The following is a 19,140-nucleotide window of genomic DNA, read 5'->3' as shown; positions in this document are numbered from 1 at the left end:
CACTCCATCCCACACTTCCTAGTCTCTATCCCTCCGTCGCCCGAGCAGACTGTTCTCAGACTGTATGTGCAGCAAGGAAACCCCCGATTCCCCACGAGACATCGCGTGTGTGTCTTAGTGTGTCTGTCAGCAGCCCATTAAAGGCTTGTGGAGGGAAATCAGACAGTGGGGAGCCACGACCCTCAAACTCCCTCAGAGAGAAGGATGGAGAGAATAAAAGAGAAAAAAACCAGGTCAGAGAGCTGCTTCCTAGACAGGCGGTCCAATGTACGGCATACAGACAGCAGGAGACACGACCCACTCACCCACAAGCTCCCTCAGAGAGAAGGATGGAGAGAATAAAAGAGAAAAAAAAACAGGCCAGAGAGCTGCTTCCTAGACAGGCGGTCCAATGTAAGGAGGAAAGACTTGCTATAGTAGCACCAGGAAATAGACACACAAAAGGTCATAAAGAAAGCATGTCTATTTCTACCACGTGTAGTTTCGCTTCAAACACGGGTCCATTCCCATAGTGACTGGGGTTGTGACACAATAGGCTACACTGTGAATCGTGTACTGCTAATCAGAAATCAAAGTAGGTTATTAACCGATGTTGTTATGACTTGCATAATCACAAGCTACGGTATTTATGCCTCGCCACAAGGAGTACTAAGGGTATGAAAGTGAAACAGGAACTGTAAAGATAGATGTTGATAAGCAGTCACAAAAGACGCCTCACCACATCCAACTACTGTCATGTTCATACAGTCATGTTCATACTGTTATGAATGTACACTGTACCCTCAAAAGATAAGGGAGAAAGAGCAAATTGGGGGACGTTGGTTTGCAGGTCAATTGGTTAAGCCCAAAAATTAAGAAGAGTCTTGAAGAATTCTCCTGTCATTGACTGAGGTCAGAGGGGGTATTGTAATTCTCACAGCCTGACAGAGCTTTGAGACAAGTGACCAACAAACTACAACCACATACCACATTAGTCTGGGCATGGCTAGAAGGGATACAGCTCATGTCAAACTCCTGCGAGAGTTTGAAACTTTTTCTGCCGAAGTTGGGACTTTGGAGTGTGTTCAGAATCATTACATTTTGTTACATTTTTCCCCCCCACAAACATTTAGACGTTAAATGCTGTAGTTGGGCTCCCGAGGGGCGCAGCGATCTAACAGGCTGACTACACCGCTCGCGTTGCATGAGCGAGCGTGGCAAAACACATTTACAAATCTGTTATTCAATTATTGCGCGCGCCAACAAGGGTCTGCGTTGCCAAGGGTTAAAATAGAACTGCTAAGATCGCACTGCAAGTCCTGCCTCTCCCATCTCCTCATTGGTTTCTAGAAGCAGGCACCCACGTGCCATCTCCTCATTGGCTATACCCACGTGCCATCTCCTCATTGGCTATACCCACGTGGGTGACTGAAAGACGAACGAGGTCAGTGGCAGTAATGCACCTAATTTATGAAACGTTGCCAATCGCAATATAAAGTTATAAAGTTAAGAGAAGAAAAAGCCTGGAAGGAGGCGAGATGACTAGAAACGATTCAGTTGACCGTTTTACGTGTGGATTCATTGTCGGAAGTAGAGGATCTTGTTATTTTACCTTAAATGCACAACTCAATGTTTATATCCCATGACAAATCATCTAGCAACAGCAAGTTAGCTAAATAGGATAAATTAGCTAGCAAGTGCAAGCTAAATTGCCATAAATGTTTAATGCTTTTCAGAGTTTGTTTTGATATTTTAACCTGCGTGTTGTGATCGCGTTTGGTGTGGGGGAACAAAATACATTTATGCTCGATGGTGCACACGCGCAGCCGGTTTGGGTTCCGTGTAAGGCACTGCATCTCAGTGCTTGAGGCACCACTACAGACACCCTGGTTAGAATCCAGGCTGTATCACAACTGGCCGTGATTGGGAGTTCCATAGGGCGGCGCACAATTGGCCCAGGGTCTTCCGGGTTTGGTTGGTGTAGGCCGTCATTGTAAAAAATAATTTGTTCTTAACTTGCCTAGTTAAATAAAGGTTCAATTTTTAAAAAACATTTGCGGTGGAAATACCTACAACAAATGTGCTTTAGCAGTCACCCGGATGGCTACACTATCGACTTCCCTCGCCGTACTGTGGGACAGCAGCGCTCAGCAAGCGGGAGTACCAATAAGTCATTTCTCGTTGTAAATTGCTATCGTCAGGGACGGCCCTCTCATTAGTCAAGATTAGGCCGGCACCTATGGTGGCACTTGAATTTGGGGCGGCATTTTGACAATTGGCTGCCACACTCCGGCGCACCTGATTGGCTACTACACCACCAGCTCATAGCGTTGCTGCAGTTCCCGCCTCCACCCCACCCCACAGCTATGGTGATGTGTTTATATGGGATTATCCAATTGTGAAACATTAATAAAAATGTATCTGCCAAATAAATTGTATTTTTTTTGTGATATAGACAATTAGTGATTAAGGCAGTAGCCTAACTTAGCCTGTTAACATTAGCTAGCTACTACTAGTGGATATAATGTTTGCTAAAAGTAATCTATAGAGATTTGAAACTATTTGCTACCATGTCTAAGAGACAAAAACTACCAGGAAGCAAATATTTTTTTAAACAATGAGAAAAGAGGCACAATCTCGAAACCAAAGAAATTCACTGGTGAAATGTATCAGCGTGCAGCAAGCAAATGACAAGCCGACGAGGACAGGCAATTATTTTCCCGAGAACCATCTCCCGTTCGTTGATTCTAGCAGCTAAGAGGGCAAACCGGGTGAGTCCGAACCATGCACCTCCAACGATGATGACAGCTCTCTGGCTGGACAAGCACAGGCGTTCGCACCAGGCCTCGCCACACCTCCAAACAATGCCGGCGAAGACCCTACAATCTTGGACCCAGACTCGTTGCTCCCCATCCCCGGTGACAGTGGTGGTGCTGCTGCTAAATCCGACTCCCAGACAACAACAAAGAAAAAGATCCCTGTGAGTGGCCAAAATATATGAATGGATCTTTACGGGAGATGTTAGTGCAGGCTGGGCCACATCAGGATAAGGAGGGGAATTGGCCTGGACACAGAATTACATAGATAATTGGAGTTTATTTCTTCATCTTCCAAAGAATAAGTGGTAAACCTACCTGTTTGACAGACAATTATCCTATCCATAGATGTCAGTAAAGCCAAATACTCCAATATTGTCACATGCACTGATTAAATACCTTGGTGTCTGGGAAGGTCTTGACCTGTGTTTGACCTAAACCAGGGATCGAATTGAGTGAGGGTATCACATATCCCTGTTGCCCTTTTCTTTAACAAAGGATATATATATTGTTTGCTTTATATTTTGAAATAAATACATAAAACGTATCCAGATTATATCAAGCGTTCTATAACAATGCTTAACTCGGTGATGCCTTATGGTAGAAACAAGCTCTAAAATGGCCACGAAAGACATGACTCCGATGCATATGGGGATATCGGTTTTGCTAAACTGCAGCCTATAATATTCGAGGACATTAAAAAAATAAAAAATAAAAATTGCTATTCTGTCCCTATTAATTGATCACATCTCTTTCTGAAAAGATAAGATGTTTGTTTAAACCCAGGCAGCTTTTAGGGAAACACTACTGTTGTTGGGTTATACAACGGACGAGTAGCCAGTAGTTGAAGCTTACAGTTTTCTGCATCAGTAGAGCCTCTGTCTAGGTGGAAAGGTAACGTTTGAAAGTGCCAAGCTTAGATTCATTAGAATGTCTAAGATGTCATTATTTTTGTCTCGCCTAGGGCGGCAGAACGTCCAGGGCCAGCCCTGGCTATCGTACTCCAGATAAATACATTTTGGGAGGGAAAAAAGTGGACCATGTTAGCTACCGCCTGAGACCTAATGATTACAGCTGCCCAGAGTGAAGAAACTCGCATTGGCAAGCACCTGAATACAACACCGGTGCACTTGCCATTCGCACCGGCTTGTTGTCATGCATGATGCATCCCGAGGGCAGTAATAGCTAGGCATGTCACTGTGACCTCTAGATGGTGACCAACATTACAAGTTAGATTTCCTCTTGCCCATTGAAATCATTTATTAAAAATATTTTTCAAATGTAATTAGTGTCGGATTGAACAGCTAGTTATGCTGGCTAAATCCGAGTTCATAGCGAGAGTGTGATGTCACTGACATAAACTGTATCCCTTCTAGCCATTCTTCTTGGTGACATTAGCTCAGCTGGTATTTACCAGAGTTGTGGACTTGAGTCACATGACTTTGACTCAAGTCTGACTTGAGTCACAAATTTTCTGACTTGAAGCTGACGCCTTGAAATTATTCGGCCAGTTTTTGTAACATTTTGTCACAAATTGTGTGGCAGAGTATCCATGCATGACTCTCCACGCAGCCAGAGACAGTAGTCACAGCGTCGCCCTAGCAAAACAAACGTGCAACAGATTGGCTAGTGAAATGCACACTGGGCCCTCTGATTGGACAAGCAAAGTCTATCACAGGTCGGGTGAGCAAGGGAACGGATTGCTGTGCAGCTATAAGATCGGAGGTCAGTGCAAACATCTAATTGTAGGGGGAGAAAATTGCCTGCTACAAAATGCTTTGGTGATCAAGAATATTCACCAGATAGAACAATGAGCCACATATTTCACCGGATGTATAAACGTGAAGCATCTGGTTGGCGTTTCCACTCTGTATCAAATATGGTGATGAGAGGAAGCCCAGGGTGCCGGCAGTGAGGGAAGATAGAGCGATATGGATTTTGGCCTACATTCAGATAATTCTCTCATCGATGAAACATTTGGATTGCCCTACAGTTTTCAGTTTCCAAAACAATAATCTGTAACAAGAGTGGACTCTGTTTTTTTTCTTATTTTTCTTCTTCTTTACACTATGCCAAAGTTTCTAAAACTTCAGTTGTTTAGAAGAAGTGCAAGGACGAATTTAGTTATTGTACATGGGCACTTCATACCGTAGGCGCTCTCTAATGGAAATATGCAAATAAATGCTAGAATGTGCCAATTGTATCTTACTAGCTCGCGCTTGGCTCTGCCCACCTCCTTTGCTTGTTCTGCCCACTAAGGATTCATTGGAAACAACAGGCTCTGATCTACCTTGGGTTAGTTATAAAGATGTTTGCATTACTTGCAAGCTCACCAGCAATGAGGCATCAAGCAACAATTACTACAATAGGCCTACTGGTCTTTTGGTATGTCAAAATTGCTTGAAATGGATGATTTACTTATGAAGCTAACATTTGGAATTTGTTGTTCAAATTAAATTATTACTGTGGCGAAGACGCACCACAGGCACGTGTCTCCACCTGCGCTCTCCAAACTCTATTGTTGAAATGTTTGCTCTTGCTTTCACACGTTTAAATGCATATTTGGTCAATCTATATCCCATCTAATCCTACAATAGTTGCTAGCGTTTCAACATTCCATCCCGTACCGTTTATTGCAACACAGATATTTCTGTTTCATGTTTGATAACTTTAAAATGGACCATATCTTACCCTCTGGGCGCAATGAACGTTCGCAAGACTTAAGTTCTGTTCATTTAACTCAACGTGTGTTTCCTTTGTTCATGTTTCCCGGGTTATGTCAGAGTTCCATGTGTCCTGCGTTTCTCATTCTGGTGGTGCGTAATAGGAGGGCTTTGGGGTCAGAACGTTGAATAAGAGATAATGATTGTTCCATGTATGAATGGTGATGAAATAGCATTAACAATCATTAAGTCTGATTAAGATGATTGTACCAATGTAACAATGGCTGTGGAAATTGCCTTTGGGGGGGACATTGTAGAACCAGTTTATTGGTTGTAAGTGCCAATTGGTTACTTGTATGGTCCTGCGAGTGGCCAATTGCTTATATGTCCCCATTTGTAATCCTGTTAGAAAGGTCTGATTTGGTTTCTCAAGGGGAGGCTGTGCAGTCTTGCTCTCTACCTGTGTGTTTAGATTGGACAGGTGAAGCCTGCCTGATGCAGAGGCTATTTCTTTTGGCTGTTGCCCGTGTACATTTGCAGAATCTAAATGCATATTCTGTATGATATGGTGCTTTCACCATTGGATCACCAAGGCCTGTAAATAAATGTAGACTCTGCGCACGTCAACCTGCCTTGCCTACTGCTGATTACATGCCCTTACGACTGCTACAAAGTCCCTCGTTTTTTACAAATTGCATGATCAAAATGTGTTGTAGGCAAAATAATGAAAAGAGCGGTGTCTAGTAGCCAAAATAAATAGACACAGATTTGTAGTTGACGAAGTCTTAGCATGTATAGATTTTTTTTATATACTTGATTTGAAGAAAACTAGTGACTCGACTTGCTTTTATTAATGTACGACTTGGACTTGGCTCGATTTGACCCGTTCTACTTGGGACTTGACTTGAGACTCCGACCTTGACTCAAATGAGTGCGACTTGGTCCCACCTCTGGTATTTACTGAGAAATATGTGGCAACAATGGGTGCTTCTCTGCAACTACATACCACAGGGCTTCCTAAACTCGGTCCTCGGGACCCCAAGGGGTGCACGTCTTGGTTTTCGCCCCTAGCACTACACAATTGATTAAAATAATAAACTAATCATCAAGCTTTGATCATTTGAATCAGTATAAAAAGTGCATCCCTTGGTGTCCCGGGGACAACGTTTTTGGGAAACGCTTGCATACCACGTATGTACCATGTTCCCGTGTAATTTGAAGATAAATACCAGGCAAAAGCCACCACCCATGCATCTCACTGAAAACTTTTGACATAACAGGGAGTTGTTGGGATATTCAGTGGTTTTCAACAGAGACTGCAAAGACATGGTAGAGGCACCTACCCCGAGCAGATAGCTTCTTAGTGTTGATGATTTTGGCAGCATACTCCTGTCCGCTGGAGATCCTCATGCATCTTTTCACTATGGAGAAAGCTCCCCTTTAGAAAAACATAAAAACAGATGAGTACTCAAACAATGGATCTATCCCTATATCACCTGTGCGGTAATAATGAACTGTTACGCTACACTTAATAAGCTGATTGACTTGACTTTAAAATTGTCATTTATTGAGACATAAAAAAGGCAGTGGTGACAAATCAAAACATTTGTTTATATCGTTTTAAAACAGGTGAGACAAAAAAAGGTGCCCCGTGGATCCCTGGGTAACTAGTCAAATTTGAGAAGAATTGCATATAATCCAGCACATGTAATGCCAAAGAAAGAGAAATAGACTACAAGCACTGGAGCCTCGCACCACTTCTTGACACGTCGCTGAAAATAGCACTGAAGACAGAGAAAGTGCTAGTGACATAATTGTCCCCACCCCCGCAAAGGCGCCCTGCCCTGGAACAGTAGGGCAGTCTAGTCAGTAATGCCAAGGGCATCTTCTCAGTCACACAGGGATAGAGGGCTGTTACCAATTTTTAAAACGGTGACCCTTGGACCTTCAATACACCATCATTAATATCAATGTGTTGACAACAACTGCAAGAACAGCATAATGACACGTGGGCATTTGGCAATAATAATAAAGAGCGGATCAATAGGTCACATTTACATGGGCACTTTCATTTAGCTGAGGATGACATTGCTTCTGAAAAGGTTTTTTCGATAAACTTGGAGGCGCTACCCTTTATAAACGAAAACGCACCACTTGGGAATTTCAACGCCCTTACTACAATGGTTACTCCACTGAAAGGGCGGGGACTTGCCAAGAGCTATTGAAATACTACGTAAACATTAAACCGAATTAAAAATATATTTAAAAAAAAAAACGCTTTTAGAGAGGACAGGTTTAGGATAATTATTTAAAGACAACTTGTAAATACAGCGAGCGCCGTTTCTGTGCACCACGCAGGTAACAGGTAATCGTATTAAGAATCAATCGTTTAGAGCGTCAGTACTTAAACATAACGCAATCAAGATGGCTTAAAAAATGTTTTTTTAAAACATTGTAATACTTACTTTCCCAGCTCTTCGTATAGATTATACTCGTCGGTAAATCTGGTACAGGTTGTCGAAGCCATGGCAAAGGATAGGGAAGACTGTCTCTAGTAGGTCGGGACTGTAAACCTCAAAAGCCACTCGAGTTTCTCTGCTGTGTTTCAAATTGACAATATTCTAGCTCAAACGATAAACCAAATTCACAAAATAAGCTTTAAAATTCAAATACATTTACTCTTCCAGCTCCGTTTCCGAATCCAAGAATGGTTATTGGCACGGGAGTTTAGGGGTTGTCAGGGACGTCGAGACCTGCTGTTCTCTGTGCCTGCCTACTGACACTTCACTTAGGCTGCGAGACTTTTTCTATCAAGCTCTTCCTGGTTGTGTGACCACTGTACAACGCCTCCCCCTAGCTGTAACCACGGACCCCCACGGAGGGTACAGAGGCCTATAGACACTACATGACCAAAGGTATGTTGACACCTGCCCATCGAACATCTCATTCCAAAACCATGGGAACTGATATGGAGTTGGTCCCCCCCCTTTGCTGCGCTCCACTAGATGTTGGAACATTGCTGTGTGGACTTGCTTCCATTCAGCCACAAGAGCATTAGTGAGGTCGGGCATTGATGTTGGGTGATTAGTCCTTGCTCGTAGTCTGCATTCCAATTAATCCCAAAAGGTGTTTGAGATCAGAACTCTGTGCAGGCCAGTCAAGTTCTTCCACACCGATCTTGAGAAAACATTTCTGTATGGACCTCGCTTTGTGCACGGGGACATTGTCATGCTGACGGGGACATTGTCATGCTGAAACAGGAAAAATCCTTTCCCCTATATATAATTTGTATTTATTTATTTATACCCCTTTTTCTCCCCAATTTCATGTTATCCAACTGGTAGTTAGTCTTGTCTCATCGCTGCAACCCCCTTACAGACTCGGGAGAAGAGAAGGTCAAGAGCCATGTGTCCTCTGAAACAAACACGACCCAACCAAGCCACCTTGCTTCTTGACACAATGCCCGCTTAACCCAGAAGCCAGCCACACCAATGTGTCAGAGGAAACATTGTACACATGGTGAGCGTGTCATTGTGCATGCAACCGGTCCGCCACAGGAGTCGCTAGAGCGCAATGGGACAAGGACATCCCTGCCGGCCAAACCCTCCCCTAACCCGGACAATGCTGGGCCAATTGTGTGCCGCCCCATGGGTCTCCCGGTCACGGCTGGCTGCGACAGAGCCTGGACTCGAACCAGGATCTCTAGTGGCACAGCGAGTGCCTTAGACCACTGTGCCAAATCAGGAGGCTTCCCCAAACGGATGCCACAAAATTGGAAGCACAGAATCATCTAAAATGTAATTGTATGCTGTCGTGTTAAGATTTCCCTTCACTAGAACGAAGGGGCTTAGCCCGATCCATGAAAAACAGCCCCAGACCATTATTCCTCCTCCACCAAAATTTACAGTTGGCAATATGCACTTGGGCAGGTAGCGTTCTCCTGGCATCCGCCAAACCCAGATTCGTCCGTCGGACTGCCAGATGGGGAAGCGTGATTAATCATTCCTGAGAATGCGTTTCCACTGCTCCAGAGTCCATTGGCGGCGAGCTTTATACCACTTCAGCCTACGCTTGGCGTAAAATCACGTCAAACTCATTCAGCGAAGGACAAACCAAAACCTGCAGACACTAGGCCCTCTGTGGAATGAATTTGACACCCCTACCTTATATAGCCCCGCAGTGAAGGTGTCATAATACCCATAAAACCTAGTGGTCAAACAGGGAAATGGTTCCAATCGTTTTTTTCCCCCCAACATACATTTTCCCATAGGAGATTGTTTCGTGTAGGTTTACCCTTGGTGTGACCCATGTAAATCTTTCTCGGACAAGGTGACTTATCAATACATTCAGCTCTATTTACTCTCAGATTCAAAAATGCTAATTAGCATCAAAACAGACATCATGAGGCCTCCTGAGTGGAGTCCCATAATTGGCCCAGCGTCGTCCGGGTTAGCGGAGGATTTGGCCGGGGGGGGCTTTACTTGGCTCATCGTGCTCTAGTGACTCCTTGTCGCACGCCGGGCACCTGCAGGCTGACTTTGGTCGTCAGTTGAACAGTGTTTCCTCCGACACATTGGTGCAGCTGGCTTCCAGGTTAAGTGGGCAGGTGTTAAGAAGCGCGGTTTGGCGGGCCATGTTTCTGAGGATGCATGACTCGACTTTAGCCTCTCCCGAGCCCGTTGGGGAGTTGCAGCGAAAAGAAAAGATTGTAATTGGATATCCTGAAAAATGGGGTAAAAAAATTAAACAAAGTAGACATCATGCAAGACTACAAATCCCTGCAAGCTCCTGCACGTCATCTCTCTGAAGCATTTTGGACAAATTAAACCAGGAGAGTGTGGTTGAGCATGATGAGGTTTACTTTGCACCTGCTGTTACTTGGGTGTATATCACATGAACCGCTTTTAGCCAATAATCTAGTCTAGGCTACTCTAATCCAGGAACCAATAGGGTGTCGGAACATTTTTTATCACTGAAGTTGTTTTTAGCTCTTGTGAATTAATGAATGAATTAACGTTTTTGATCCAAAATCCTGTTAATAGGAGAATTGAAACACATGTTGATTGTGCAACATATTGTATCAGCGTGCATCACGCACAAAGGTTCCATTGGGTACAAGCACCTCCAACAGAGGCGTCATGCCCTTAGGGGGCACAGGGGCACGTACCCCCCACAGATGTCCTGAAATTGTTTTGTTTTTATTTAAGCCAATTTGCTACAGCAGGAAAATAATCCTGCAATAATAGCAAATGTGATTTATTATGTGGATTATAATTCATGGACATTTTTTTGTAAGGGAAAGTCAAGTCTGTAATTTCAAAGTGGAAATTTAAAAAATGTCAGAAACCTTTTTAAAACACAAATACACTACAAGTTCACTTGCAACAGGGTGATCAAATTAAGATCCTACATCTGTAGCAAATTTATGACGTTGGCTAGCTAACCCAGATAGGTTCCCAACCTCATAACTAGCTGCCAAGAAGACATTTCAGGTGACCAATCAAGTTAGAGTAGCTTGCTTGTCTAATGATCTTAGCTGGCATACCAGCTGGCATACCTGCTTGCATACCTGCTGGCATACCTGCTTGCAAGGTTGGTAGACTTTAGAACAGCAAGAAATGACTAAATGTACTGAATAAGACTCACATTCTTTTCAATCATTTACCCAGATGTTAGCAAAGAGAAGCATATTTATTAATTTAAAAAATACCAACAAATCAGGAGGATACAGACAGATCAAAAGGTATGCTTAGATATGCAGAACTTTTTTTGTTTAATATATAGAATTGAACATAATGATTAAGGCTCTAGATTGTAGGAAAAAAATATGTTTCAGATGTTTGAAATATAAATGCAAAATTCTCAAGGTTCCAGACCAGCCCCCCTCCTGGCCCACCCCCCAGCCATCCTCACATACTTTGTGCCTCCTCAGATTTTCGGGGTGCATGACGCCCCTGACCTTCATGATATTCATTGGCATTCATTACTTATGCATACAGTTGAACAGTCATTCAACAACCTCAACAATATTTGGCTGCATTTAGACAGGCAGCCCAATTCTAATCTTTTCCCTTCTAATTGGTCTTTTGACCAATCACATCAGATATTTTTCAGGGGGCTGATCTAATTGGTCAAAATACCAATTAGTGAAACACATATCAGAATTGGGCTGCCTGTCTAAATGCAGCCTAAAAGTTATTTGTGTATATTTAAATGAGTATTTATTGTGGTTTTATTGACTTTCTAGGATGAGAAAAACGGAAAAGTGGGAGGAGTGCAAGTCAGGGTTTAATATCTCTGCCATGGTCAGTGGCACTAAACACTAGAACCGGGATGGGCAAAAAACGGAACTCGTCATGAGAGGCCGCAGTGGCTCGTGGGTCTGCGTACCCACAGCTATACATGTTACGAATGACTGAGGTGTCTGTACTGGCCTAAAGATTTTTGGACTCACACCGCCCTCTAGTGGATCTGTAAGGAAGATGCATGCACTTTGCCCTGCCCCATGTCTCACTGCTCAGTCTCGACTTCACTGCTCGATTGCCTGATTATGGTTGTGTCCTGTGTGATCAAAACTGACCACATTACATTTCATTTCATGCCCAGTAAACTGTCACACACACACACACAGAGAGAGAGATGAAACTGACCAGAATGTCAGGCACTGACCATGAGGAAGGGATGTGAATAATTTGTTAAAGAATGATTTGGGCAAGAGACAGAGATAAGAGGTAACTGAGACATATTTATACACACTCTACAAAACATCCTATGCGGAGTCGCCAGTTTTGATTATGATTGACAGTTTGCCGTTTAAAAAACAAACCCTCTCTTCTCCAAGGTGGTCTCACACAGTATGATCCTATCTTAATATGCACGATCTAAAATGAAATTTCAATTGACATTACATTTAATTAACAGCACATTTCTCTTCATTTCTTCTCCACACATGGACTTCACAAAGAATCGTAGCTCTTCTTATCTTTCCATCTGTTTTAGTGTGAAGGTCAACAAAAGACCACTGGAGCCCAGAAGGGATTGGACCTAGGTCTCCTCGTTGCAAAAAAAACGTATTTGGAGTGGAAAGAATAAAGAAGAGAGATCACGAGAGGCATTTCAACCCACTAGTGCGGTATACTAGCATTCCCAATATTTTCCTTTATCTCATGTCGTTGGATCAGATTCCAAGTGCTCGTTTAAAGGGGAAACTCAACCTCATTCACCTAATACCATGAGAAGAGCCCCGGGAAAACCAAAAGCCTTATAATTTGTAGCCTACAACTATAGTTAGGTTTAGAGGGTTCAGAGTATTTCCTGGTCAGGGTACCTGGTTCTAATCATGATCACTGATCTGTGAAGGATCATGGATACATTAATTCATTCATGGTGGAAACCTATCCAGTCCATTCACCCATCAGTGATTCTGATAGAGAGGAGAGGAAAGGAGAGAGAGGGGAGAGGAAAGGAGAGAGAGGGGAGAGGAAAGGAGAGAGAGGGGAGAGGAGAGGAAAGGAGAGAGAGGGGAGAGGAAAGGAGAGAGAGGGGAGAGGAGAGGAAAGGAGAGAGAGAGGAGAGAGAGAGGAGAGAGAGAGAGGAGAGGAGAGGAAAGGAGAGAGAGAGGAGAGAGAGAGGAGAGGAAAGGAGAGAGAGAGAGGAGAGGAGAGGAAAGGAGAGAGAGAGGAGAGGAGAGGAGAGAGGAAAGGAGAGAGAGGAGAGGAAAGGAGAGAGAGAGGAGAGGAAAGGAGAGAGAGAGGAAAGGAGAGAGAGAGGAGAGGAAAGGAGAGAGAGAGGAGAGGAGAGGAGAGAGGAAAGGAGAGAGAGGAGAGGAAAGGAGAGAGAGGGGAGAGGAAATGAGAGAGGGGAGAGGAAAGGAGAGAGGGGAGAGGAAAGGAGAGAGAGGGGAGAGGAAAGGAGAGAGAGGGGAGAGGAAAGGAGAAAGAGGGGAGAGGAAAGGAGAGAGAGAGGGGAGAGGAAAGGAAACCGCTGGGACACAGCCAGGGATGTGAACAGCTGAATGGTGTAATGTGGGAGGAACGATGAGGAAGCGATTGTTCCCTCCATCCTGCCACCCATACTTCTAATATCTTTGGAGGGCTGCCACTCCACTTTTCCCTTTACCTCCCTTCTTCTCTTTCTCTCTCCCGCTTTCTTTCCCCTCTCTATTTCTCCCTCTCACCCTCTTCCTTTCTCTCCTACCCCATCTCTCCCTCTATCCGCCAAGTTAATACCTTCATCTGTAGGAAACCTCGGCTGCCAAATAAACAGTGGTCGGAGACCTCGGGGGGCAACGAGACTCCCGAGTGGTTTTCGTCTGAACGGTGAAGGGTGGACACTCGGTAGGAATGGCCTGCGATGTCGATTCTGGCTGGGGCTGACACACCACAGCTGTGCCCTCGCCTCCAGAAGGACCTAGAGAGCTGTGGGGTGCATCGCACTCCCTGGTGGACCAGGCTCTTTAGGCACCCTCCACATGCAGTACAGTGCACATGCCCTCTATACACACACTCTCTTAATGCATGTATTTGTTAAACGTTGTCTCATCCTCCCGTGGATTATCAGTGAATAGGGTGTGTGCTCAAAAAGGATGATTAAAACGACTGCTTTCTCTGAGAACCATTAAAGCCTAGTTGAGTGAGAGAGAGAGAGAGAGTACTCCTCTTTTCAGAGTCATATAGACAAAGGTGTGAAAACCTCCCTGCCGGCGCTCAGCCTGCTTTCCTGTTTGATACAGACAGAGAAACAAACGGTAGAGAGTGATCTCATACACGTCATTTGGATGGGGAGATGAATTCAAGAACAATTGCAATGTGAATGACTTTGTGTCTCTGACTTGGATAACTTCTGTATGGACATGTAGTACTGTCAGTGTTTGATTTATAAACTGCATGTGATTGATCAAAGAAGGATAAACCGGTGAATCATCAACCATCCCAGGTTACAGCATTGGTCATTTGGCAAGAGAAATAATGCTTTCCATTCTGCCCTTCAACCTGAGAAACATGCCTGTTCCACCCTTAGACTTGCCTCTCATTGTCAGCTATGGGTAGTGGCCACAGTCAAGGGACGGCTAGGGTTAAAAAGGGGTCACTTCATGACATCAACGGAGAGAGAGGTTGGGTTAAAGCTGACAGCACAGCTAGAGGGCTAACACCACCACAGGCCTGGACCTGTGTTAGAACGGGAGAAAAGGGAGAAAGAGAGTGAGGGAAGATTATGGAAAGACAGAAGAGTTGACAAGGAAGAGAAAGAGGGAGCAGGGGACAGACACTGACACGTGAGGTGAGAAGGACAGACAAAACTAGGTTGCAGGCAGGAGAAACAGAGGGAGAGAGGAAAGATGGGCAAAGAGCGAAAGAAAACGACGGGGAAAGTTGGCATGGGAGAGGATGGGGCATAGAGAGAAACAAGAGAGGGGCGGGGGGTGGAGAAAAGAGCGCATGCAGCTAATGGCTGCCAAGAACAGTTCCAGTTGTGCACGAGTGAAATTGCACATTACAGGAAATCCCCATGTCTACTTTCTGGGGCTGGAAAGGAACTCCCAGCCAACAGAATCTGTCCATCGCAACACAGTGAGAGAAGAGGGTTTTTCCCCACACTCACACAATAAGTCCATACACACAGAAACAGGCAGACGCACGCACACACATTCTATAGACAGGAAAACACGTGAGCACACACTAACTCCCACATCTCTACAAAAAGGGACTTAACTCATAAGCTGTGTATGTTGCATTACCACCGTTTTACGAGCAGCAGGTATGACAAGCAGTGTGTGTGTGCGACTGCGTGTGTTCCTACATACACTTCCCATCATAACAAAGCACAGCTGCTTCTGTTCCCACAGGCAAAGGATGTAACATCCTGACACATCAATCACTGACCTCAAGGTCAATTCCTGGCGCCACATTACACCATTGACAAATATGAGTGGGGGTGGTGGCCATAGGACTCCATGACTTCTCCTGATTGGAATGTGACCTTCCTGCCAAGAGATTTGGAAGTGCAAGGCACGAGCAGTGTTTTCTGTGGGCGTGCAATTTTGCAAGAGTGACAAACACGTTTGGCGTTTTCTGGTTGCGTTTTTAGGATTTCACATGGATTATTGTTACCATCTCTGTATTTTCTCTTGCTTGGACATGGTCTTTATCCTCTTTCATCACTGGTAGAGAGAGAAATGGTTCAGAACTGGATCTTAGCCGAGTTGTCGTGTTCAGATGTAGTCGTTGGCAGCCGATCCGGCTTTCCCATCCCGTCAGCTCGACATTATTCGACTCATTTGCACCTTGATCAGGCGTAAACTCATACCATACATACTGCGAAGGCGTGGCTGTTCACACGAGTGCTGAATGAAAAGCTACCACAATGACATATTACAACACCTTACCCAGTTCAGTGTATTACTGATCGTTTTGAACCTTTTCTATTATTCCAAATGGGTGCTAATGGGCTGTTTATCAAGGAGTTATGAGCATCCTCTTGAGTTGATGGATCACTTTACCTAACTCGGTTACGGGAAGTATTGTACCCACAGTTTTGTCCCCAAAAGAAGGAATTTATTACCAAGAATCACAAGAAAATATGGGGAGAGAGAGAGAGAGCAGGAGAGAGAAAGACAGAAGAGAGTTATGGATTAAACTGTTTCACTGGCAAATGAGTTCGAGGGGGTTCCAGGGGAGCTTCTTGAAATTCTCATGTGCACCAATATTAGCCTACCCACAATGCACTAACCTCCCCCTCTCACTTCTGTGTAAAAAGTGTGACTGCCATTAAAAAGCAACAAACTGTTTCTGACTCGTTAATAATGAGTCAGCAACGTGTATTCTGTCAAAATGGACTACAAAGTGTAAATAGGATAATTTTGGTCATAAAGTTTGTCTCGTCTAAAACGGAGTTTGGAACATTTGTGCGTTACAACGGACATTTAAGGTAGGGTTTGATTTGACGATGTCCATTTTCCCACTAAAATGGGGTGAACAGCAGCAGTGATTGCTCTCTATCCAATAGCAGACAGTGAGACAGACATGCCCAGCAGCTCCGACTTTGTTTACACGTTACCCATTTTTTTTACTTGAGAATCGCTGCACAAAACATTTTACTTAGATGTAAGATTGCGAAGATAAAACCTTCCCGGATTAAAGGTCAAAGTTATTTACAGATTTCTTGAGTTATCTTAAGATTCATTCGGGAGATTTTGAGGAAGTGAAACAGGAGTCTGCAATGTCTCAGAGGGGATAAACACTTCAAGGACAAATCACGTTTTTCTAATGAGCAACAGAAAAACACACGTACCAACCAGTGTGTTCAGTGGCTCTTTAAAAGGCGAATTTAGCTTTTTTTACAGCCAAATGTTTTTTTTTTATGGAAATGGAATGTTATAGAATGGTCCAGACACTTTTTTTGCGATTTTCACTTGTTTGAGGAACTTACCCCCAACCAGCAATTAAATTCCTCATCCTCATTTTGCAGTATGGGAGCTCAACAAAACAAAAACAACACCCAAATACATCCTTTTAGAAATGCAAATACTCTTAGTATAGTGATGCAGTTCTTTAGATGTTGTATTCATGAAATTGTGTCATTCCTAACTTTATCCGCAACGTTATATTCAATTTTGTGCGACTCAGGCAATACCGCTCTTACAAGGAACTGCCAAAATAAAGGAAACACTTGAGTAAACGAGGGATACAACGTATATTGAAAGCAGGTGCTTCCACACAGGAAGTTCCAGACACTTGTAGAATCTATGCCAAGGCACATTGAAGATGTTCTGGTGGCTCGTGGCGGCCCAACGCCCTGTTAAGACACTTTATGTTGGTGTTTCCTTTATTTTGGCAGTTACCTGTAGCAGCAGGCTACACTGAGAACGGGAAATGGCTCGAATCATTAGGCATGACATAATTTCATGAGTACAACATGTAAAGACCTGCATCACTGTACTGAGAGCATTTGCATTTCTGAAAGGACGTATTTGGGTGTTTTTGGAGCATGTGTTCATGTTGTCAGAGCACCCGTACTGCATAACGAGGATCAGGCAATTCAATTGCTGGTTGCGTTAAGTTTCTCAAAATTAAGTGAAATTGCTGGAAGAAGAAAAAATAACAAAAAAGTGTTGGGACCTTTGGGATCAAGTGTTGGGATCAAGATCCTTTAATATAGAAGCTTTTTGTCAGAGAGGCTGTTTAACCTGTTACCTCTACACTGGCAGCCTTCTACATCCATGGGATCCATCCGAGTGTATATGGATAAAAAGTCTTCATTGTAAAAGTTGGTTCCCGTGAGTCAAAACTATTCACTAGACAACCATCTATATGAACCAGAGGCCAAGGATCCACGGCATAAATAACAAGATTAGTTCTTCACCTGCTGGGGATTTACAGTGGTCTACAGTCATGGGGAACAATCTTTATTTCGGCTCAGTCGGTTAGGGCCGGTAAATCCACAATAGAAGGGGGTTAATGTGGTGTAGCCTGAGGTCATGGCTTGGCTGGCACAAGGCACGGGTTGAGTTAGGGGGGGCGGGGAGTCGGGGTGTTACGTATGAGGGAAGAGTGCATCATGCCCTGGGGAGGGTTCCAGTGGTGAGCCCCCTCTCTCTGGCTGTCTGGATGGGGAACCATGCAGGAGTGTGGAAGGATCATGCTTCTGGAGCTGGTTGGTTGGTTGGAATGAGACTTATGACCTTTCTGAGCTAGCCTTTGAATACCAGTATTTTACTTTGTCATTTGGACAGTATCGTAGCATTCATGTTTAAAAACAGAAATTTTCAATTAATTAGGAAAAGAAAATAAAAAGCTACAGAAATGAGTCTCTTTACTCAGTAAGAGGGCCATGAGTAATAGCACCAAGCACTTTGGCTAACATTAATACAACCATGTTAAATTCATGTAAAGAGCAACATATAACAGCACACTTTTATAGAAATACATTTTGTAGAGGGATCCATCATTAGGGCCATTTAACATCATTAAATGACTGTTTTATTAGTATTTTATGGGCCAATCAAAGTTATAGCAGCTATTTTGTGCTTTAAACATTGGCGTGCGTACCTCATCACAAAGTGTGCTTTCGTGCATATGTACATACACTGCATTGCCAAAAATATGTGGACACCCACTCATCGAACATCTCATTCCAAAATCACGGGCAATAATATGGAGTTCGTCCCCCCTTTGCTGCTATAACAGCCTTCACTATTCTGGGAAGGCTTTCCTCTAGATGTTGGAACATTGCTGCGGGGACTTGCTTCCATTCAGCCAAAATAACATTAGTGAGGTCGGGCACTGATGTTGGGCGATTAAGCCTGGCTCACAGTCAGCGTTTCAATTCATCCCAAAGGTGTTCAATGGGGTTGAGGTCGGGGCTCTGTGTAGGCCAGTCAAGTTCTTCCACACCAATCTTGACAAACCGTTTCTGTATGGACTTCGCTTTGTGAACGGGGGCAGTGTCATGGTGAAACAGGAAAGGGCCTTCCCCAAACGGTTGCCACAAAGTTGGAAGCACAGAATCGTCTAGAACATCATTGCATGTTGTAGCATTAAGACTTCCCTTCACTGGAACTAAGGGGCCCGAACCATGAAAAAGACCATTATTCCTCCTTCATCAAACTACAGTTGGCATTATGCATTCAGGCAGATAGCATCCTCCTGGCATCCTCCAAACCCAGATCTGTCTGACGGACTGCC

General features: G+C 44.0%; 1 protein-coding gene across 12 annotated transcripts in view; it reads right to left on the bottom strand.

The window, feature by feature from the left end:
- Positions 1-8,380, bottom strand: part of LOC118368637 (calcium/calmodulin-dependent protein kinase type II delta chain) — a 112,405-nt gene extending 104,025 nt beyond the window's left edge. For 2 of the 12 annotated variants that reach the window (XM_052495772.1, XM_052495769.1), the window contains exons 1-2: positions 7,924-8,377; positions 6,802-6,896 (exon numbers count right to left, since the gene is read on the bottom strand). In XM_052495772.1, coding sequence (XP_052351732.1) covers positions 6,802-6,896; positions 7,924-7,985 — 157 coding nt within the window. In that variant the 5' untranslated portion in view covers positions 7,986-8,377. Of the gene's footprint in view, positions 1-6,801; positions 6,897-7,923 lie in introns of all 12 variants that reach the window. The other 10 variants (XM_052495775.1, XM_052495771.1, XM_052495768.1 and 7 more) reach the window with 9 other exon arrangements.
- Between the last annotated feature and the right edge of the window lie 10,760 nt (positions 8,381-19,140).

Source organism: Oncorhynchus keta, chromosome 35 (assembly GCF_023373465.1).
Source record: "Oncorhynchus keta strain PuntledgeMale-10-30-2019 chromosome 35, Oket_V2, whole genome shotgun sequence".
Taxonomy (NCBI): Eukaryota; Metazoa; Chordata; class Actinopteri; order Salmoniformes; family Salmonidae; genus Oncorhynchus; species Oncorhynchus keta.
This window is presented reverse-complemented; position numbering and strand designations above follow the sequence as displayed.